General features: G+C 35.1%; 1 protein-coding gene across 9 annotated transcripts in view; it reads left to right on the plus strand.

Annotated features, from left to right (window-relative positions):
• The window catches only part of Cep83 (centrosomal protein 83), a 132,018-nt gene that overhangs the window by 72,723 nt on the left and 40,366 nt on the right, over nt 1-18,929 (plus strand). For 7 of the 9 annotated variants that reach the window (XM_029563096.1, XM_008832085.2, XM_029563097.1 and 4 more), the window contains 3 exons: nt 6,630-6,744; nt 8,797-8,941; nt 9,049-9,198. In XM_029563096.1, the coding sequence (XP_029418956.1) occupies nt 6,630-6,744; nt 8,797-8,941; nt 9,049-9,198 (410 nt within the window). The remainder of the gene's footprint in view (nt 1-6,629; nt 6,745-8,796; nt 8,942-9,048; nt 9,199-18,929) is intronic. The other 2 variants (XR_003849384.1, XM_029563102.1) reach the window with 1 other exon arrangement.

An 18,929-nucleotide genomic window follows, 5' to 3' on the forward strand; every position in this document is an offset into this window, starting at 1 on the left:
TTTATACAGCCAATAGTTTCAAAGCAAGCATTTCACAAACCAGTAACTTTAAAACAAGAAAAATGTTACAACTCCCTTCAGGTGTCTCAGTCGGGGAGAGATAGTTGGTATGTGCCTGGCATGGCTCTTTCCTGTTATCTCGTGTAAGCAGACATGTCTACATGACATGACACAGAACAGGTCAGGCTCCGGGGGCCTGTAGCACTTGCCTCTATCTCCGGATGCCTGTGTCTCCAGTTGAGTTAATTGGTTACAAGCAGTAAATTCAGACAAGCAGTATATTCAAACAAGCAGTAAATTCCTCTTTCCCTAACACTTTCAGCTCAGTGCAAGCTTGATTTCTCTACATCTTGCATATATGATGTGTAGGGTCTGTGGCAATAGGATCTTACCTAGTTCTGGTGGGCAACAGTAGGGGTGGCAAGTGCCTATATTGTTTTGGGGGCCTCTGGGCCTCCCTGACCAACAACTCATAAGGAATTATTGTACCCTTTGTGCTTCGTTTTTTGTTTGAAGTCCATGGCTTCTGGAAACAGCTTTTTTTTGGCTTTGCCAGGGTATCTCCCTCAGAATTCCTTTTAAAAAATAAAATCATATTTTAAAATTTTGTACAAGATAGATTTCCTTTTCATACTGCCTTTGTTTTAACCTCTGGCTACGAAGCAATCTGTTCATCTTAGTCTTTCTTAGCACTAAGCATCCTAGTGATGACATTTTGACTTTCCATGTAATTTTGTCTACAGAGAGCAAAGGTACTAATTCTTCAGGCATAAAGTATTCTAGTTAACATTATACTTTTCTTTTTTCTTACAATTAAACTTGCATTTGGAAATTATTCTTTATATATCTTATTGGTATAAGTTTAACTTTGAGTCTTAATTTTTAAGTATCATGATAAAATTGAATTTTTGTGTTTGAAAGACCAAGCTACAATTTTAGATGTACGAGATGTCACTTTTGGAAGTTAGTCTACTCAATTTTTTTTTCCATGAAAACCACATATTTGAGTCCATAAGATGGCTCAGTGAGTGCCTGCTACCAAACTGACTCTTATCCTTGGTACCGACATTGTGGAAGGAAAACTCACTTCTGAGATTTGTCTTCTGATCTTCACACACACATGATGGCACGCATGTGGGCTGTCCTTCATCAAATGAATAAATGTTATTTTTTAAAAAAAGCCCCAAAACCTCATACTGTTCTACATTTGCAGATTTTGTATTTAATGACTTTTAATTTTTGTTTGAATTTATATATAGTATACAAAATGATTTTATAGCCATTGTTTCATATAATTCAGCTGACATGACTGATACTAAAAATAATAAGCAAAACTAGGCAAATAAGACTTTTAATGGTTAAAATATAAACACATGCACACATTTTCCCTTCTTCCTTTTCTCTCCCATGCCCCCACCCCCCTTTTGTGGTTTAAGAATGGAAGCCTTGCCTTCGGGCATGCTAGGGATGCAGTCTAGTAATTGAACTACTTTTCCAACCTTATTGTTAAAATATTTTAATTTTAGGCATTGCTTTTTAGTTTATAGGTTAAAATTTAGGTATACTTAGAAATTATAAAATCATTTTGGACAAGGTAATAAGATACAATGGAAAGTTCACGGGCATTTATTTCTTAAAAATTGTCATGAAAAATTAAATATAATATTAAACACAATAAATAGTAAGAGGTGAGAAAATGATAATGGAAATGGTAGTACATTAGTGAGTCTTTAAAGAAGAAAACAAAGAACAGATTTGTGAGCCCAGTGGTAAGTTCTGTTCCTCTCAGTGTCAGTCATAGTATGGCCCTAAGGCAAGCTGCTTCCTGTCTTTGAGATCCTGTTTGTTTTATTGGGATCCAGTTTCCCAACTGAATTGAGACTTCTTTCTGTTGATCACTAAGAATCCTTCCAACTTACTACTGTGTAAATCCTACTATAAATAAATTAATAATTTGGTTTTTGTTAGTAGACTATTCATACTCATACATATTGAACGTCTACAGTGGTAGAGTTCAGGAAAGATAAAGTAAATTCAGGTTAAGGAGTTCTCAAATTTTTCTTTTAAGTCCTATGTAAATTTTTTGCAGTTTTGTTAAGTAATATTAAGTATCCAGTGTTTACAATGCATTGTTGTAGACCTCAGTAGTATACTGTCAGACTCCTGAAATATAGCAACATGTCACTGGATATGCTGGACTTCTGTACTGACTTCTCTTGAGTGGCATGGCGGGGTGAGGAGGAGGCAAACTTTTTTTTTTTTTTTTTTTTTGGCACCACAGTTTGCCTAAATTTTCTGGCTTACGTATGTTCTGACCCTTATTTCACTAATTTATTCTGTACATATAATCTTTGCTATTGCTTTCCTTTTTCAAGTTAGAGCACAAATGATTTCTCCTATTCCCCTGAAGGAAAACTATAGTTTGGTATCATTTCTCTATTCTTGTTTATTATCACATTGCCAAAAATTGCCTGTTTTTAAAAGCACACTTGAATTACTTTGCATGTAAATGGAGTGTTCAATACATTCTTCAACTTTAGACAAAGGAAGCTTCATCTGAAATTTTATATATAAAAATTCTGCATAGAGAGATAAAGTCTTAAATATTTCTAGCATGGGTGTCACAGTTTTCTTTGCAACTTGAAATTTTCATCAACATTTTGCACTCCTAGCAAGTGGTTGTTTGCAATGCAAAGGAACACCTGGGGTCTGTTTGTCTAAGCTATTTCAATTTGTCAGTGTTTTTAGGCTTTAGAACAAAGCTATGCCAGTATCAGTGGCTTAGATTAAAGGTATTATCACAGATGGACTGAAAATGATGTCCTTCATATTTCACATTCAATGAGGTATATTGGTCTAAGTTGCTTCATGAAGTTTTCAATCTTTATAAATCTAAGACAATTTTAGAAAGCCATACACAAACTTGTACTTATTAGCTAAGTTAAAGAGGTCACACTATCTCAGAACTTAGAAACTTAGAGTTTAAGTTTCATTCTTTTGGAATTTGCACCTTGAGCTTCTGGTGTAATACACAGTTTAAAAAAAAAAAACAAAAAAAACTGTGTTTTTACTGGATGTGGTGGCTCACACCTTTTATCCCAGTACTTTGAGGCAGAGCAGAAAGATCTCTGTAAGTTTGAGGCCAGCCTGGTCTACATGGCAAGTTGCAGGCCAGCCAGGGATAGAGAGCCCTTGTCTCAAACAAACAACCTGTATTTTTTTTGTTTCTTCTATGTAGTATTTACTCAGTTTCTTTTTGTAGATTTGCCTACTTCAACAGATTCTGAGCTCCCAGAAAATGTCTAATACTGCCATTAAACATTTTTAGTAGTTATTTGTCTTGTGTTAAAAGCATGGGGCAAATTGCAATTTAAAGGCCACAGTCTGTCTGGAGTCTATGAGAAACAGAGTGACTCCATTTGGTAGAGATTCAGGATGTCATGCATTTCTTGTAATTTTGGTTTTTAGTTTCCTACAATTTTGGAAGCCTGATCAAACACCAGAGAAATTAATGGCCAGAGTTCTAAAAGCAGAAACTATGGGTATTTGAAGTTGCCATTCCCATGTCATAAATTTTCATGTTTTATGTGTTTATTGATGTTTGTATGTGTGTGCACATGTATGGAGGCCAAAGATTGTTATTAGGTATCCTCCTCAATTGTTCTCTAACTTAGTTTTTGAGACAAGGTCTCTCCCCAAACAGCTCATCGATTTGGTCTGATAGACCAGTAAGCCTGAGGGATCTGCCTGTCTCTGCTTCCCCAGCTCTGGGATTACAAGTGTGCCATACTTGACTCCTTTTTTTCCTTCCCTGTCCCACACGGGTGCTGGCTGGTGTTCCACACTCGAGTCCTCATGTTTGTGTGACAAGCACTTTACTGACCAAGCCATGTCCCTATCCTCAATTTTCATGCTTTTAGTATTCTTTTTAGTTTATATTTTAGGAATTTAACAATTACTGGTTATGTTACTAAATGTATTATTTTAGGATAATAGAAATACAACATCAAAGTAAAAGTTAAGATCCATATATTTATAAATTTAAGTGCAAAGAGAATGGGTTGCTTGAGCACATCCCATTACTTTACAGCAAAAGTAAGCCTGTATCTGGCCCTGTTGCTGGTCTTCTGTGCAGTATTCTTTCAGACTCACTAAGTATAATTTAGTTGTACATTTCCTTTTTCTCTTGTGTGTTTTGTGCGTGTGTTCTCTGTGCATATATTGGTATGTAATACATGTGTGTAGGCCAGAGGTCCTTGCCAGGTGTCGTCTTCTTTTGCTGTCCACCTTACTTGTTTGTTTGTTAATTTGGGAACCTGGAATTCACCCATTCAGCCAAATTGGCTGGCTAGCAAGCTCCAGGGATTGCCTGTCTCTGCCTCCCTGACGCTGGGACTTCACATGCACCCTGCGGTACCCAGAATTTTATGTGGGTGCACAGCAAGCACCTTGCCAACTGAGCATCTCCCCAGCCCCAAGAAAGTTTCTTAATTTCTCTAAATCTCAGGGTGAAATTAAAGCTAAATAGATTTTTATTTCTTTGTTTTTCTTGGGGTTACTATAAAATTAATCAGTGTTCTACAAAATTGGCTCTAATTTGTCACCTCATATTAAAAGCAGCTACAGTGTGGTTTAGTATACTGCTGTGTCATTCTCAACTTTTTACAATTAGTAATAATAGCAAATTATAATTGTATTTTCATTAGTTTCTCAAAAATTTAGGACATTTATAATTTAAATTGCCCTTAAATAATGATTTAGTAAGAACCAGTGATTAGATAGGTTAAGTATTAAATATCATTTCTTACCTATTTTCATGCTATGAGACTTACTTTTATAGACCAGAACTTTAGAAAAGTAACACAAAAAGTCAGAAGGTTGCTATTTTATGTAGTGTCATTTAATAGTTTAGAAATTAATTTGAAGAAATTTATTACTGTGATTAGTAATGTAAAGTCTGTAAAATACTTATTTCTTTTCTTTAGATTTAGATTTTCCATGAAACCATTATTTGTAATACTTTCAATATGTTTTGTAGAGGAAGTCTTCCAATGAGAAACTCCTGTGTGTGGTTCTTAATCTTTGACTCTAGGGCCTTTTCCTTGTTTGTGCCTTAACTCCCAGCTTGATTTGTTACTGGTTTTTATTGGACTCTACAGACATTTCATAATTTTAAACTTTGGTGTCAGAGTATAGGTTTATCTAACCCTTATATCTATATTGATTAAAGCCTGTGTATATGACTTTAGAAGAACCTTACCAAAGAGAAAGACTAGAAAATGTTAATAGTGTATGTAGATGGTTGGACAGACCAAACTTTATTTGCTCCTTATCCTAAATTTGTACAATCCTAAAATTATACCTGGCACACAGTAGGTATTCAGTAAATATTTGTTACATGAAGGAATACTACTTATAAGCTAGAATTATTCGGCCTTCAAAAGGAATAGCTAATGAAAACTAAAAAATGATATGTGATGGGTTAATTATATGGAAAATGTTGAGAATTATTCACATTTACCAGGACTTTAGAAGAATTAGGTTTTGGCAATAAAGGATTATATTTATACAATTTATAATTGCTTTCCCTCCTCCCTTCTACCTCAAAAGTGGCGTGTGCCTCTGCACATGTGTGCAAATGTCTACACACATTCATTTGCCAAGTTCAGTTGTTCCCTTTTTGCCTCTTGATTTCTTTGCTTTCAGTTTCTTAATCCAACTTATTTTCTATTAGAGTTAACTTTCTAAAGCAAAGAATTATGCTACCATCTGTAGCTAAACAATTATGTTGAATGGTATGTAAAGTTCATTACCTGCTACTCCCACACAGATTTTTATACTTCCCTATGCTCTACTTGTAAGAGATAGCTCATTGTTTAAAGAACAAACCTTGTGATGTCATTCCTATTTAACATTTTATATGCTGTTCCTATTACCTACAATGTCGTCTATGCCCCTTTTACCAGCTTATTTTAAAAGGAAGGTTTCAACTTTTTTCTGTTTTCATAATTGTCATTGACTTTAGCTATGTGCAGGTAAGACTTTAGAAATTTTTAAAATTTATTCTTATTTTATGTGTATAAGTGTTTTGCCTGCATGTATGTAAGTACACTCTTGTCATGCAATGCCTGTGGAGGCCATTCTTAAGAGGGCGTCTGATCTCCTGGAACTGGAATTACTGATGGTTTTTAGCCACCATGTAAGTACTGGGGACCAAACCCAGGTCCTCTCCAAGAATAATCAATACTTTTAACTGCCGAGCTATCTCTGCAGTCCCACAGTTAAGCATTTTTTTTTTTTTTTTTCTGAGACAGGGTCTCCCTGTAGTCCCAGCTGACCTGAACCACTATGTAGACAAGGCTGGCCTTGAACTCTTAGACATGATTAAGCCCAGGTGACCCTGCCCAAATATTTGTAAATAAATGCATCAGTTACATCAGGAAAAGGCAATATCTATTTGGTATCTCTTGGAGATAAGCACTGTTACTGGCAGTGGATGCTTTCCTTCTTGGAAGATGCTTAGACTCTACTACCAGAGTGTTTTCTCATTTCTGCTTATGCTATGGGTACATCTGACAGGTAAGAAAATGGCCCAATAATGATTTCAATTTCTACTTACAAACAAATAGGTACAAGAACTTAAACATTCAAACAAACTGGAAATAACAGACATCAAACTGGAGGCAGCAAGAGCTAAGAGTGAGCTGGAAAGAGAAAGGAATAAGATTCAAAGTGAACTGGATGGTAATACATGATTTTTTATGTTTTTCTCTATTGTTTTCGGGTATAAATTCAAATTATCAAAATAGGCAAAGTGAGTTTTTTTTTTAATTATTTTTATTTTATGTGTGTGAGTGTATTGCCTGCATGTATATGAGTGCACCCGTGCCATGCAATGTCATGGAGGTCAGAAGAGGGTGTCCGATTCCCCTGGAACTGGAGTTAAGGATGGTTTATAGCCTCCATGTGGGTGCTGGGAATCGAACCCGGGTCCTCTTCAAAAGCAGTCAGCTCTTAACCGCTGTGCCATCTCTCCAGCCCCCCCTTTTTAAAATTTATCATTTTTATTTTATGTGGGTTTTTTTTATTTTGATCTTAAAGCACATGTGGAATATTTTTCTCATGTTGAATGTTTTGTTCATTCTATGATCTTTATTAACAATCAGTTTTATGTTTATATAATAGTTCCTTGATTACTTCATGAATTAAAAGAAACATTGAAAATGAATATCCTTCATGTATTTATAATTTTAAATATTTATTAGATCATCTAGGTATTAGGAAAAACAATATAAGGAGATAAGTTCCAGGCCTAATTTTTTTGTTTGTTTTAAATGTAAACCTAGCTAGGCGTGGTGGCACACGCCTTTAATCCCAGCGCTTGGGAGGCAGAGGCAGGTGGATCTTTGTGAGTTCGAGGCCAGCCTAGTCTACATAGTGAGTTCTAGGACAGCTGGGGCTACAAGGAGATCGTGTCTCAAAAAGACCAAAAAAGATAAAATAAAAGTAAACCTAAGACCAGGTACTAGATTGTCATTCTTTGTAGGGTTGCATTTAAGTCTTAAAGTGTTTCATCAAAATTCCTCAGAAGTTATTATACTTCTTTCTTAAATACTTTCTTAAATACTTAAAAAAAAAAAAATCTACCCTTGGACTGTAACAATGTTTACAGGTTGGCCTGTAGTTAATTTTACATCTGTTGTTTCAAATAGAGTTTATATGTATTAATGATTGTTTTCACTATTCCTTTCTATATAATACTGGCAGAGTCAGGTAGTAAATTTTCTTAGTTTTAATAATTTGGGGTATATTGCATCATGTTTGTACTTTGAGTTAAATATGAATTTGCTATAGTTACTTATCTGCAAAATACGTATCTTAAGGAAGATTTTGGGGACTCTTTCAATAAGCTGAAGTTTTATTTATATTTTTGTTAGAAATGTAGCAGATGTGCTAGAATCCTGGGTTTTGAAGAGGTTAGTGATTTTTTTTTTTTTTTTTTTAAGTCACTATTACCAGCTAGTAGTTTATGGGACTTCAGCTACAGAACCTCTTTAGAAATGAAGTAAATCATCCTCTTTGGGTATTCATCCAAGTTGATTTCTGGCTCTGAAGATGCAAATGAATAAATGTATAGAACCTTTTCGAAAGTTTTGTGTGTGTGTGTGTATATATATATATATTTTTTATTTTTAATTTTTAAAAAAATATTTATTATTTTTATTTTATGTGTATGAGTGTATTGCCTGCATGTATGTGAGTGCACCTGTGTGGTGCAATGCCGTTGGAGGTCAGAAGAGTGTTTCAGATTCCCCTGGATATATATTTTTAAACATATATATTTTTAAAAGGGATAACAGAAATTATCTCCTTTTTTTAAAATCTGTTTCATTCCTATTTTAAGATATTTTATTAGTACTATAAGGATCTCTGAAAATATTTATCCAGAGAGATTTTCACATTCTTTTGTCTTACTGGGTTTTTAAAAAATAATTTTATTATTTTTATTTTATGTGTATGAGTGTATTGCTTGCATGTATGTGAGTGCACCTGTGCCGTGCAGTGCTGAGGAGATCAGAAGAGAGCTTCGGATCCCTGGAGCTGGAGCTAAGGACGGTTTGTAGCTGCCATGTGGGTGCTCGGAATCGAACCCGGGTCCTCTGCAAGAGCAGTCAGTGCTCTTAACTGCTGAGCCATCTCTCCAGCCCACCTTATTGAGTTTTTAATGCTTATTATAATTGTGAATTTTCATGTTAGAATTGAATATAGTTTATTTTTATTTTAAAAATATGCTAGGATTGCAGTCAGACAATGAAATTCTCAAATCAACTGTGGAACACCACAAAGCACTCTTAGTAGAAAAAGATCGAGAATTAATACGTAAAGTACAAGCTGCCAAGGAAGAAGGTTATCAGAGACTTGTGGTGTTACAAGATGAAAAGTAAGTACTGAATTACCTTAGTTTGTGTTAAATTTCCTTGCACATACATGAAAACATTTTACTGTGTATCATCTTTATTGTAGTTCTAACATTATCATCTATTTTAGGCTAGAGCTGGAGAACAGATTAGCAGACTTAGAGAAGATGAAGGTGGAGCATGATGTCTGGAGGCAATCTGAAAAGGATCAGTGTGAAGAGAAGTTACGGGCTTCACAGATGGCAGAAGAGTCAGCCCGAAGGGAACTTCAAAGTATTAGGTTAATTTTTTATTTTGAAATAGTTACAGAGGTAATATAATGGTATTGAAGTAGTACAGAAAATCCCTATGTACCTTTTACTTCAAGTATTGACAGCTTTTATAAGCATATTACAGTAATCAAGACTAAGAAGTTAGCAGTTTTAATAAATCGGACATTTTTATCAAACCTATTGACTTTATTTAGATTTTACCAATTTTTCCATTTTTTTTCTAGTCCACTATACATTTTTTATTCTTTAATATATAAGTAACCATAAGACTCTCATATAATATTTTGAGAGTATGTAAATAGTCTTACTTTTCCACTAATTTTAGCATCCATTTTTCCTTAAATAATTGTTGCTTTGGTATTTTCTTAACTATTTTCATGATTTCTTCTACATTTATTACTGGAATTCTGAAAAGAAGAGCCTTCTTCTGTAAATACCATTTTATTCAGTACTGACTAGTAGAGTCTTTCTTCTGTGGGTTAAATTTGATGTGCAAACTGTCTCAGATTTGGTTATTAGATATTCCCTCCCCCATATTTTCTTTATTTTCTAGTGTAATACGGTGTTCTAGCATATCCTCACTGACTTTCCTTGCTCCCGGTCTGTAATTACTCTAAGGTGCTTTGGTTTCTTTTTTTATTGGATCGTGGTTTAAGAGACAAAATCTCAGTCTGGGAGTGCTTGGTACCAGGAACGCATTGCTTTTAGAACCTGTCACTGAGCCAGGTGTTCTCTCCATACTGAAAATAGGATATTGAAATCTCCATATACTATTTTGGAATAGTTCTCCCTTAAGTTCTGTGTTGCTTCATATTTGTATGTGTGTGTGTAGGGTATACTTGCCTGTGTGTGTGTGTGTGGAGGCCAGGGTTTGACACTAGATATTTTCCACTGTTGCTGTCTACCTTATTTTTTGAGACAGGGCCTCTCACTGAACGTGAAGCTTGTTGTTTCAGCCAGACTGCCTAGCCAGTGATTCTCCTGTCTTTACCTCCTTGCACTGGGATTACAGAAATGGGCTGCCATACCCTGCTTTCTATGTAGATACTGGGGATCTGAACTTGGGTCCTTAAGCTTGCATAGCAAGTGCTTTACCATTGAGCCATCTCCCCATCCCTGCTTGATTTATTTTCATGGTGAGTCATTATATAAAGTTTGTTATATATTCTTACTTGATCGAACTTTTCTTTTTATAAAGTTCTTTGTGTCTGTTGTAACTTCATAAAATTTAGTCTGTTTTGTCCAGTATTAGTATACCTGCCACTGCTCTTGCTTGATTAACTATGTGGGGTATATTTTCCCATGCTCTCTTTTTCTCTTTATTTGCATCTTAAATTTATAGTGAATGTTTTGTAGAGAGCATCTAGTTGGATCATATTTGTTCTTCTTCCAATGGCTTTCTTTTGTTTGACACATTTAACACATTGACATTTAATTACTGATAAGGAATGACTTCTGTTGCTTTGCTGTTTTCTGTCTTTAAAGTCTCTCATTTCCTTCATTATTGTCCTCTTTAATTTTCTTTTTGTTTTGTTTTACTTCGTTCTTTTGGTAGAAAAATGATTAAAGTATTTATTTTCTTTATATATTTTATAGCTGTTTTCGTTGTTATCAAGAGGCTATTCTACATCTTGAAAATTGTAATACTCAATTCAAATTAGAATTTATACCATCTAAATTTCAAAGACATACACAAGCTCTGTTCCTTTTAATTCTGTTCATGCCTTTCTATTGTTCATGTCACAAAATTTCATCTTTATGCATCATATGCCCCCTAACATGTTTTTTTTTTCAAGAAATTAATTTCTTAAGTCGAACACAGACGGTGGTATTAAAAACTAAAGTTACAGTGATACTGGAAACTAATTTTTAAGCATACTAGTCATTTAAATCATCAACAAGTAGTTATAAACTATTGTTACAATAATAGTTTTAATAACTGTATGTATCTATTGTTACTGACATCTGTATTTTTCTGTATAAATTTGAGCTACTATTTAATTGGCTTTCTGTTCTACCTAGGTGAGCACTCTTGAGCCTTTTTCTTTTCCTTGCATAGGTCTGGTAGCTACAAACTTCCTCAGTTTTTATCTGGGTTTTCCTTCATTCCTTCCTTCCTTCCTTCCTTCCTTCCTTCCTTCCTTCCTTCCCTCCCTCCCTCCCTCCTTCCTTCCTTCCTTTCTTCCTTCATACCCTCCCTCCCTCCCTTCCTTTCTTTCTTTCTTCAAGATACAGAATTTCAGGCTGAAATTTTCTTTTTCGTACTTTATTAAATATATCTGTCCGCTGCTTTCTGGGGCCCTAAGTTTTTTATGAGAAATGTGCTGATAATCTTACTGAATATCACTTGCATGTGGTGAATTGCTTCTCTGTTGCTGCTTTCTTGTTGCTTTGGTTTTCAAAAGTTTGATTACAGTGTGTCCCAGTATAGGTCTTCTTGAGTGCTGAAATTTTCTTTTTCGTACTTTATTAAATATATCTGTCCGCTGCTTTCTGGGGCCCTAAGTTTTTTATGAGAAATGTGCTGATAATCTTACTGAATATCACTTGCATGTGGTGAATTGCTTCTCTGTTGCTGCTTTCTTGTTGCTTTGGTTTTCAAAAGTTTGATTACAGTGTGTCCCAGTATAGGTCTTCTTGAGTTCGTCTTACAGATCATTAAATGTCTTGCATATGTACATTTATATTTTTTATTCAACTTGGGAATTTTTCTGCTACTATTTCTTCAGATATTCCTTCTGTTTCTTTCACTTTCTTCCTTCTGGAATTCCCATGATAGATAAACATGTGGGGCTGCTTGATGGTGTTTTTCAAGTCCTTTGGTTTTGTTTATTTTTCTTCAGTGATTTTATCTTTCTTCTTCAGACTTGGTATTTTGTACTTCAAGCTTGCTTATCCTGCCTTTGAATCCCTCCAGTGGAATTATGATTTCAGTTCCATAATTTCGTTTTGGTCTCTTTCAGGATTTTGTATATTTCTGTTGTTCATATGGCATTGGTATCAACTACCTTGGTGCCAGGGACCAGCTTGAGTTGTAAACTTAAAGTCTTCTTAGATCTGTTTTGAAACTGTGCCTTTTCCTGGAGATGGAAGATCACTTCCTAATTTTTCCTGAATATGCATCTATTTTTGTTGTTGTAAAATAAGATCTTAGTGTGTACTCTGTGAATTTTTCATCCTCCTCCCTCAGTCTCCTGAGTACACAGATGCACCATATGTGGCCTAGGTCTATGTCTCCTTTTGAATGTCCTAGTGTTTAATATTTAACTCCCTAAAGTAGACAAAAAAGTAAAATGAATGCAAGTGGGAAAAATAGACACGGGCTTTCTGGATTCTCTAGAAGTAATTTCAACCAGAAAGATGGAGAAAGGGTACTTAGAGCAATTGAGAGAGATTCAACAATAATAGCTGCCTGTTTCTTGGCATGTCTTGGATGGGAAGCAGTGGTCTGTGAGGAAGGTACCATTTCCTATATTTGGAGAGCAGAGTGCTTTTACTGACTCTTGTTTCCAGATGGTGTATAATGTCGAGCCTGGTGATATACAGAAGTACCTGTAGTGAGACTTTGGATGTTACTAGTGGAAGAGATGAAATGTAATTAAGTTAACTGTTACTTACAGTCTAAGCCTTCCCTGGAATTTGCAATCTCTAGATTTCCAAATGGTGATATCATAGTTCTGTCAATGCAGTTGCTGCCCAGATAAGGAGACAAAGTCTTAGTGTTACCTACTCTACTGCTTCCTAGAATCTGCTATATTGGTTTTTTTTTTTTTCACATATAAAAATTTTAGGCTTTATTGTGTTACTTCTGACCTACTGCACAATTTTTTTAAATTATATATTAATAACCACATGATTAGAAGAGGTATTTCATTACTAGCTTACAGAGAATGGACTTTGTAGTGATTTGTCAGAAATTTATTTATTGAAGTTTTTTTTTTCTCTCTCTTTTTAACATTTATTAATGTGTGCGTATATGTGTGCCATAGTGTGCCTGTGGAGGTCAGAGGGCAACTTGTGGGAGTTGTTGGTTCTCTCCTTCCACCATGTGGGTTTCAGGGTTCAAACTCAGGTCATCAGGCTTAGTAGCTGCTGCTTTTATTAGCTGACCCATCTTGCCAGCTCTTGAGTTACATCCTGCCCCCCAAAAAATATTTTTCTTCACATAGTTTTGGTAAATTCATTTCTTCGTAAGTATTTAAACTTTGTTTAAATGCTTTGTGAGTGGATTTTTTTCCTTTATCATCTATTGTTTATAAAGACAAAAATGTGTTAATTTTATATTCTGCTTACTAAATTATTTGAATTAATTTTACTGAGTTACTTGATCTAGAAATAGAAATAAATTTTCCTCTTCACCGGTTCTTAGGCTTCTAATTGATTAATTGCACTGACTGTTATATCCAGTACAACACCAAGTAGGTGTGGAGGTAGTGTGGAGATAGTGGGCATCTTTGCTTGTATGTTCTGAATGAACTGTCTCTACTGTTTTCATTAAGACATTAGCCTTAACTTGAAGATGTGTATTTTACTATTTAAGAAGGTATTGATTTTTATTTTATGTGTGATTGTTTTTATTTAAAAAGGTAATGATGATGCTGGGCGGGGTGGCGCACACCTTTAATCCCAGCACTCGGGAGGCAGGGATCTCTGTGAGTTCAAGGCCAACCTGGTCAACATAGTGAGTTCCAGGCCAGCTGGGGCTACAGGGAGACCCTGTCTCAAAAAGACCGAAAAAAAAAAAAAAAAGATGATTTTGAAGACTAGCAGTTTTCCCCTCCTTAGATTTATTAAAATAATCTGTGATTGAATTTCCTAATCCTGAACCAACCTTAATCAGCTATTCACCTTAATTTCTCATTTTTCTTTTTTTTTAAGTTTAAGCTAATGGTATATTCTATTTGTTAATTCATTCTTTCATTTCCTCTCCTTCCTTCCCTTTTTTTATCAGGCTTAGAAATATGTTATCCTTTTAAAAAGATTTAAGCAATAATGGCATAGTATGACTACCTGTGTTTGAAGACTTAGCAATCGTCTGTGAAATAACTAAATGCCCTTTTCTTGTTCTGCCTCTACAGAAATCAGCTTGTTTAAATTAAGTATAATGAATTTTGATAACCTATCAAATTTTCATTGCTTTTTTGTTTATTTTCAAGTTTCTTTTCTCAGAGATCTGCAAAAGTTTTTTTTTAAGTTTATTCGGCAGTGTCATTTTCCCTTTATTTCTTATTTTGTTCATTTATTCCTTCCCATCTTCCCTCACTCTGTTTTAGTTAGTGGCAAGATTGATCTCACCGTCTAGCCTAGCTTGGCCTGAAATTAGCTGTGTAGTCCAAGCTGTCCTAGAACTCATGATTGTTTCATCCCAGCCTCTGGAGTGCTGGGATTACAGGCCTATTCTGCCAGTGCACGCGCGCGCGCACACACACACACACACACACACACACACACAGAGTATAACAAAGTACCATTTTAAACATATTAAAACTCATTGTTCAGTATTTTTTAAATTAGGATTTTCATGTAGATCAACTAGTTTCTGGTTTTCTATATCAATTTCTTTTATTTATTAGACTTTTTTGCCTTTAAAATATTTGTAGGCTTTATATGTGCTTAGTAGACACAAAGTTTTCACATTTAAATAATGTAAGGCTTGATGGATTTTAGTAATTGTACAAGGTTTTATAACCATCACTACAATAAAAGTAATAGTTCCATGACCCTAAAAGTTGATCTTTTAATCTCCAGAGGCAGGCAACTGCTGGCTTTACCCATGTTGGACTATGTATCGGTAGTTCACTATTTTTAATTGCTAATTAGTATTCCATTGTATAAATGTGATTTGTTGTATATGTTTAATTTTGTAATATATAACAATGTTGTTTTCCAAAATTTTTTTTTGCCCTCAGTCACTTGACAGTCATATTAGCTTTAATTCTAGTGGATGTGTATAATATGACACAGTGTTCCTAATTTGTTGTTTTCTGATGACTAAAATACTATTGGGAACCTTCTCATGCATGTGCAGGTTACTTTTGTTAATTGTCTGCTAAAGTAATTTGCCCTTTTTAAATGGGAAAGTTATCTTCTTACTGACTTGTTATAGCTTTTGGTGTATATTGAATATAATTCCTTTGTTGGATAATTTTCAAATATTTTTTCTTTTTTGCTTACCTATTGAAGGTGGAAGTTTTTGTTGTTGTTTTTAAATGTCACTTCATCAGTGTCTCCCCTTCTAGTTTATACTTTTTGTGCTCTTTTGTATAGTATTGTCCAATTTTATAAAGCTATATCATATTTTTCTCTAAAAGACTAGTGTGGTGGTTTGAATGAAAATGTCCCTCATAGGCTCGAAGTATTTGGACATTTTGTCCCCAGATGGTGGTGCTGTTTTGGGGGGTCTTAGAAGGTATGGCTGTCCTGGAGGAAGCACATCACTGGGGGTGGGCTTAGAGAGTTCTTAAGCCTTGTCAAATCTCAAGTTGCATTCTTGCTTCCTGTGCCTGCTTGAAGATGTAGAGCCTAGCTTCTGCTCCTCCTCCAGCCACCTCTGCCAACATGCCTCCCTGCCATGATGGATTCTTGCCCCTTTTGGAACCATAAGCCCAAATAAACTCTATCAATTGCTTTGGTCAGTGTTTCTGTCACAGCAACTGTTGCCCGAGTTCCCTCTGGGTCTCCTGCACTATCAAGCAAACCATATAACATATCTTTATGTGCATTTATTAACTTACAAAGGAATGAGTACCCAGTGCCTAGCCCAGCGCCATGGCTCAGAGCACACCATATCAGACCGCGCCATGCCCATAGTCACCACTAGCATTTGCTCATGCCTCCTGGACCAGCGATCTCACCCCAGGTCCAGAAGAGTCAGTCCATTCTGTCCTTGAGCTGCTGCGGCTGGCCGCTCATTCCCCACACCACGCATGCTACCCGTGGCTCATGGCTTCCATCCCAAGATGGCTCCAAGCAGTCCCTCAGTAGTCTATGCTCTGTGGCAGGCCCTGCCCCTTGTAGGAACTGACCAATTGGGAGACAGCAACAGAAAAGTAACTAATACAACTAGTGTTTTGGCTCTTGGATTTAGGTCTAATTCATGTTAGATTTTTCATGATGTAGTGATAGACAGCATTACATTCTGTTTTTCTATCTTATTTACAAATCTACCTTCATTTAGCACTTCAGGATATAAATATTGGAGAATTATGCTTCAGTCCCTAACATTTTTTTTTTGTTTCTAAGTGGGAATGAACCTGCCCCTCCTCCTCTTCCCCCTCTTCACCCCCCACCCCTTTGCTAATATCAAGTTTCAGATTTCATTGCATTGTGATCAGTGGTGGGAGGGCCCACAGGTAATCCCAGCAAGATTTGTGGAAGCTCACCCACCACAAGGAGGCTGGATCCAGGCAGTCTCAAGCAGTCTGCTGAGGTCTCAGCCCTTCCTAGAAAGCCTCTTAATAAGTTGAAAATATTGTAAGTTGAAAATGTACTTAGTACTACCACCTAACTTTATAACACCACCAACGTGTACTATAAAATGTCAGGTGTTTACACTAATGGTCACATGACTGACCAGGAGTTGCCACTTGGTGCTGCTGACCAACATTGTAAGGGCATGTCATAATGTATATTCCTAGATTGGTAGATCAAAATTTGAAGTACAGTTTCTCCTGAATTCATAACTTTCACATCACTGTAAAGTTGAAAAATTTCAGGTTGAACCAGTATGTCAGGTACCATCAATATAACATTTGATATATTTATATATGTGTGTATATACAACTACAGATAATTGTCATCTGATCTGCCTTATTTACTATGAAGTTGAGGTCTTCTATGCACTTGCTTATTTCTTGTTTACTTGATCTATCAGTATAAAGTGATTAATATTAAAGTTTCTCATCATAGGCACGTTTTGTCTATGATTCCTTGTATTTACTGTAGTTTGCTTTATAAAAATGGCTGCTATACAGTTTGGAATATGGTCATAACATTTTTTGATTATTTATTGTGGCCTTTAATGTTACAAAATACTTTTCTTTGGTTGGTCAGGTTTGTTTAGTTCTTCGTTTTCTAATGTCACTACTGCTGCCTGTTTGTACTGTTTCCATTTGTCTGGCATGTCTTTGTCTCCTTATTCTAAATTTTTTAATCACCTTGTTTCTGTATGTTTTCTGTACAACATATAGTCATATAGTCTGGCCTTGTTTTATAAACAAAATATGAGGTTTATTTTTCCATTTTAAACAGTGAGTTGTGTATCCACAATCATGTGGGCAGGGACACAGATGTTCACTTGTTGGGATTTAGGGCTCCCTGCCTTCTCATCTATAGTTGTTTTGAACTTTAGATATTTTCTACTGTTCATTAATACGAAGGGTGTGTTTTTATTCTTTTCTGAATTATTCTTACATTATATATGCGTAATACATACAGAGCATCTGACCTTCAGTACCTGCAAATTCCCTATATCTACTTTCTAAATTAAATTTTTTTTTTTAAATCTTAGGGGTGGGAGAGGTAGTTCAGCAGTTAAGAGCACTGGCTGTTCTTGCAGAGGACCTGAGTTCAATTCCCAGCATCCACATGATAGCTAACATAACTACTTCCAGGGGATCCGACTCTCTTTTCTGACATGACACAGGGCATTGAATGACACAGATACTCTTACATACATGCAGACAATACACTCAAACACATAAAATAGCAATTATAAATTTTAAAATATTTTAAAAATGTAAAATCTTAGTAATTTTGCTAATTATATAGATTAAAGTTAGATGACTTAATAATCATTACATTGTAGGTTATGTTTTGAGACAAGCTGCTTAGCTAACATTACTTTGGATAGAACTGCTTCATATATACACATACATATACTTGTGTGTATTTCTTATGTTAGCCTTCATGAACTATTAAAATATTAGCAGCTCATTATAAAAATCATAAATCTGTAATGATTTTGAGAGGCAGTCTTGCCCATTTTTTGCATTTAGGTGGATACTTTATTCAGTACAGGCAGTTTTTAAATCACTGCCCTTTCTAGGAATCCCTCCCCCATCTATCATTTTTATCTCATCATGGTCTCACAATTTGGCCATTTAAAATGCTTCCTGTTTGAATTTAAGCCTATTCTCTTATGCTGTTTCAGTTGCCATAGTGATAAAATGTTCAACATTCTGTGATGACTTAAAGACAATAATGAACTTGACCCTTAGTTTTTTGTTTTATTCTTTTGAGCTTTTAATAAAACATAAAATGGCTTTCATCCTTAACAATTTTGTAATACAAATTATTTTCTATTCCCTTAGTCAAGTTGAAAATTTGTTTTTGATTCCTCTTTGGTTTTTCTAAATCATTTATAATGTGTGATTGTCCCCAGACTTATTTTAAAATAAGGACACCATAACCAGTATAAAATCTGACAGAAGGACTAATTCCAAGATTTGCATGATTTCCCCAACCCCCTTGGGAATGTTCTACAACTGTGATGTCACTTTTGATTTGTAAACACAGCTACATTATCCAAGTCTATTTTTACTAGGTACTACAATAATAATAATTGTAGCTTCTCCTATTTAGAGTCTGTGATAGGTCAGAGACTATCTGAGTAAAAGATCTTGGTAGGGAAAAGTATAAATCATAAAATAAAAAGTATCCGTTATTTACTATAACACAATATGCTAACTAGCTAATTTGCTAGATAATTAATTTATGCTTTAGAGGTGCTTTAAATGAT

This window comes from Nannospalax galili, unplaced genomic scaffold, assembly GCF_000622305.1.
Source record: "Nannospalax galili isolate Female #2095 unplaced genomic scaffold, S.galili_v1.0 scaffold734, whole genome shotgun sequence".
Classification (NCBI taxonomy): Eukaryota; Metazoa; Chordata; class Mammalia; order Rodentia; family Spalacidae; genus Nannospalax; species Nannospalax galili.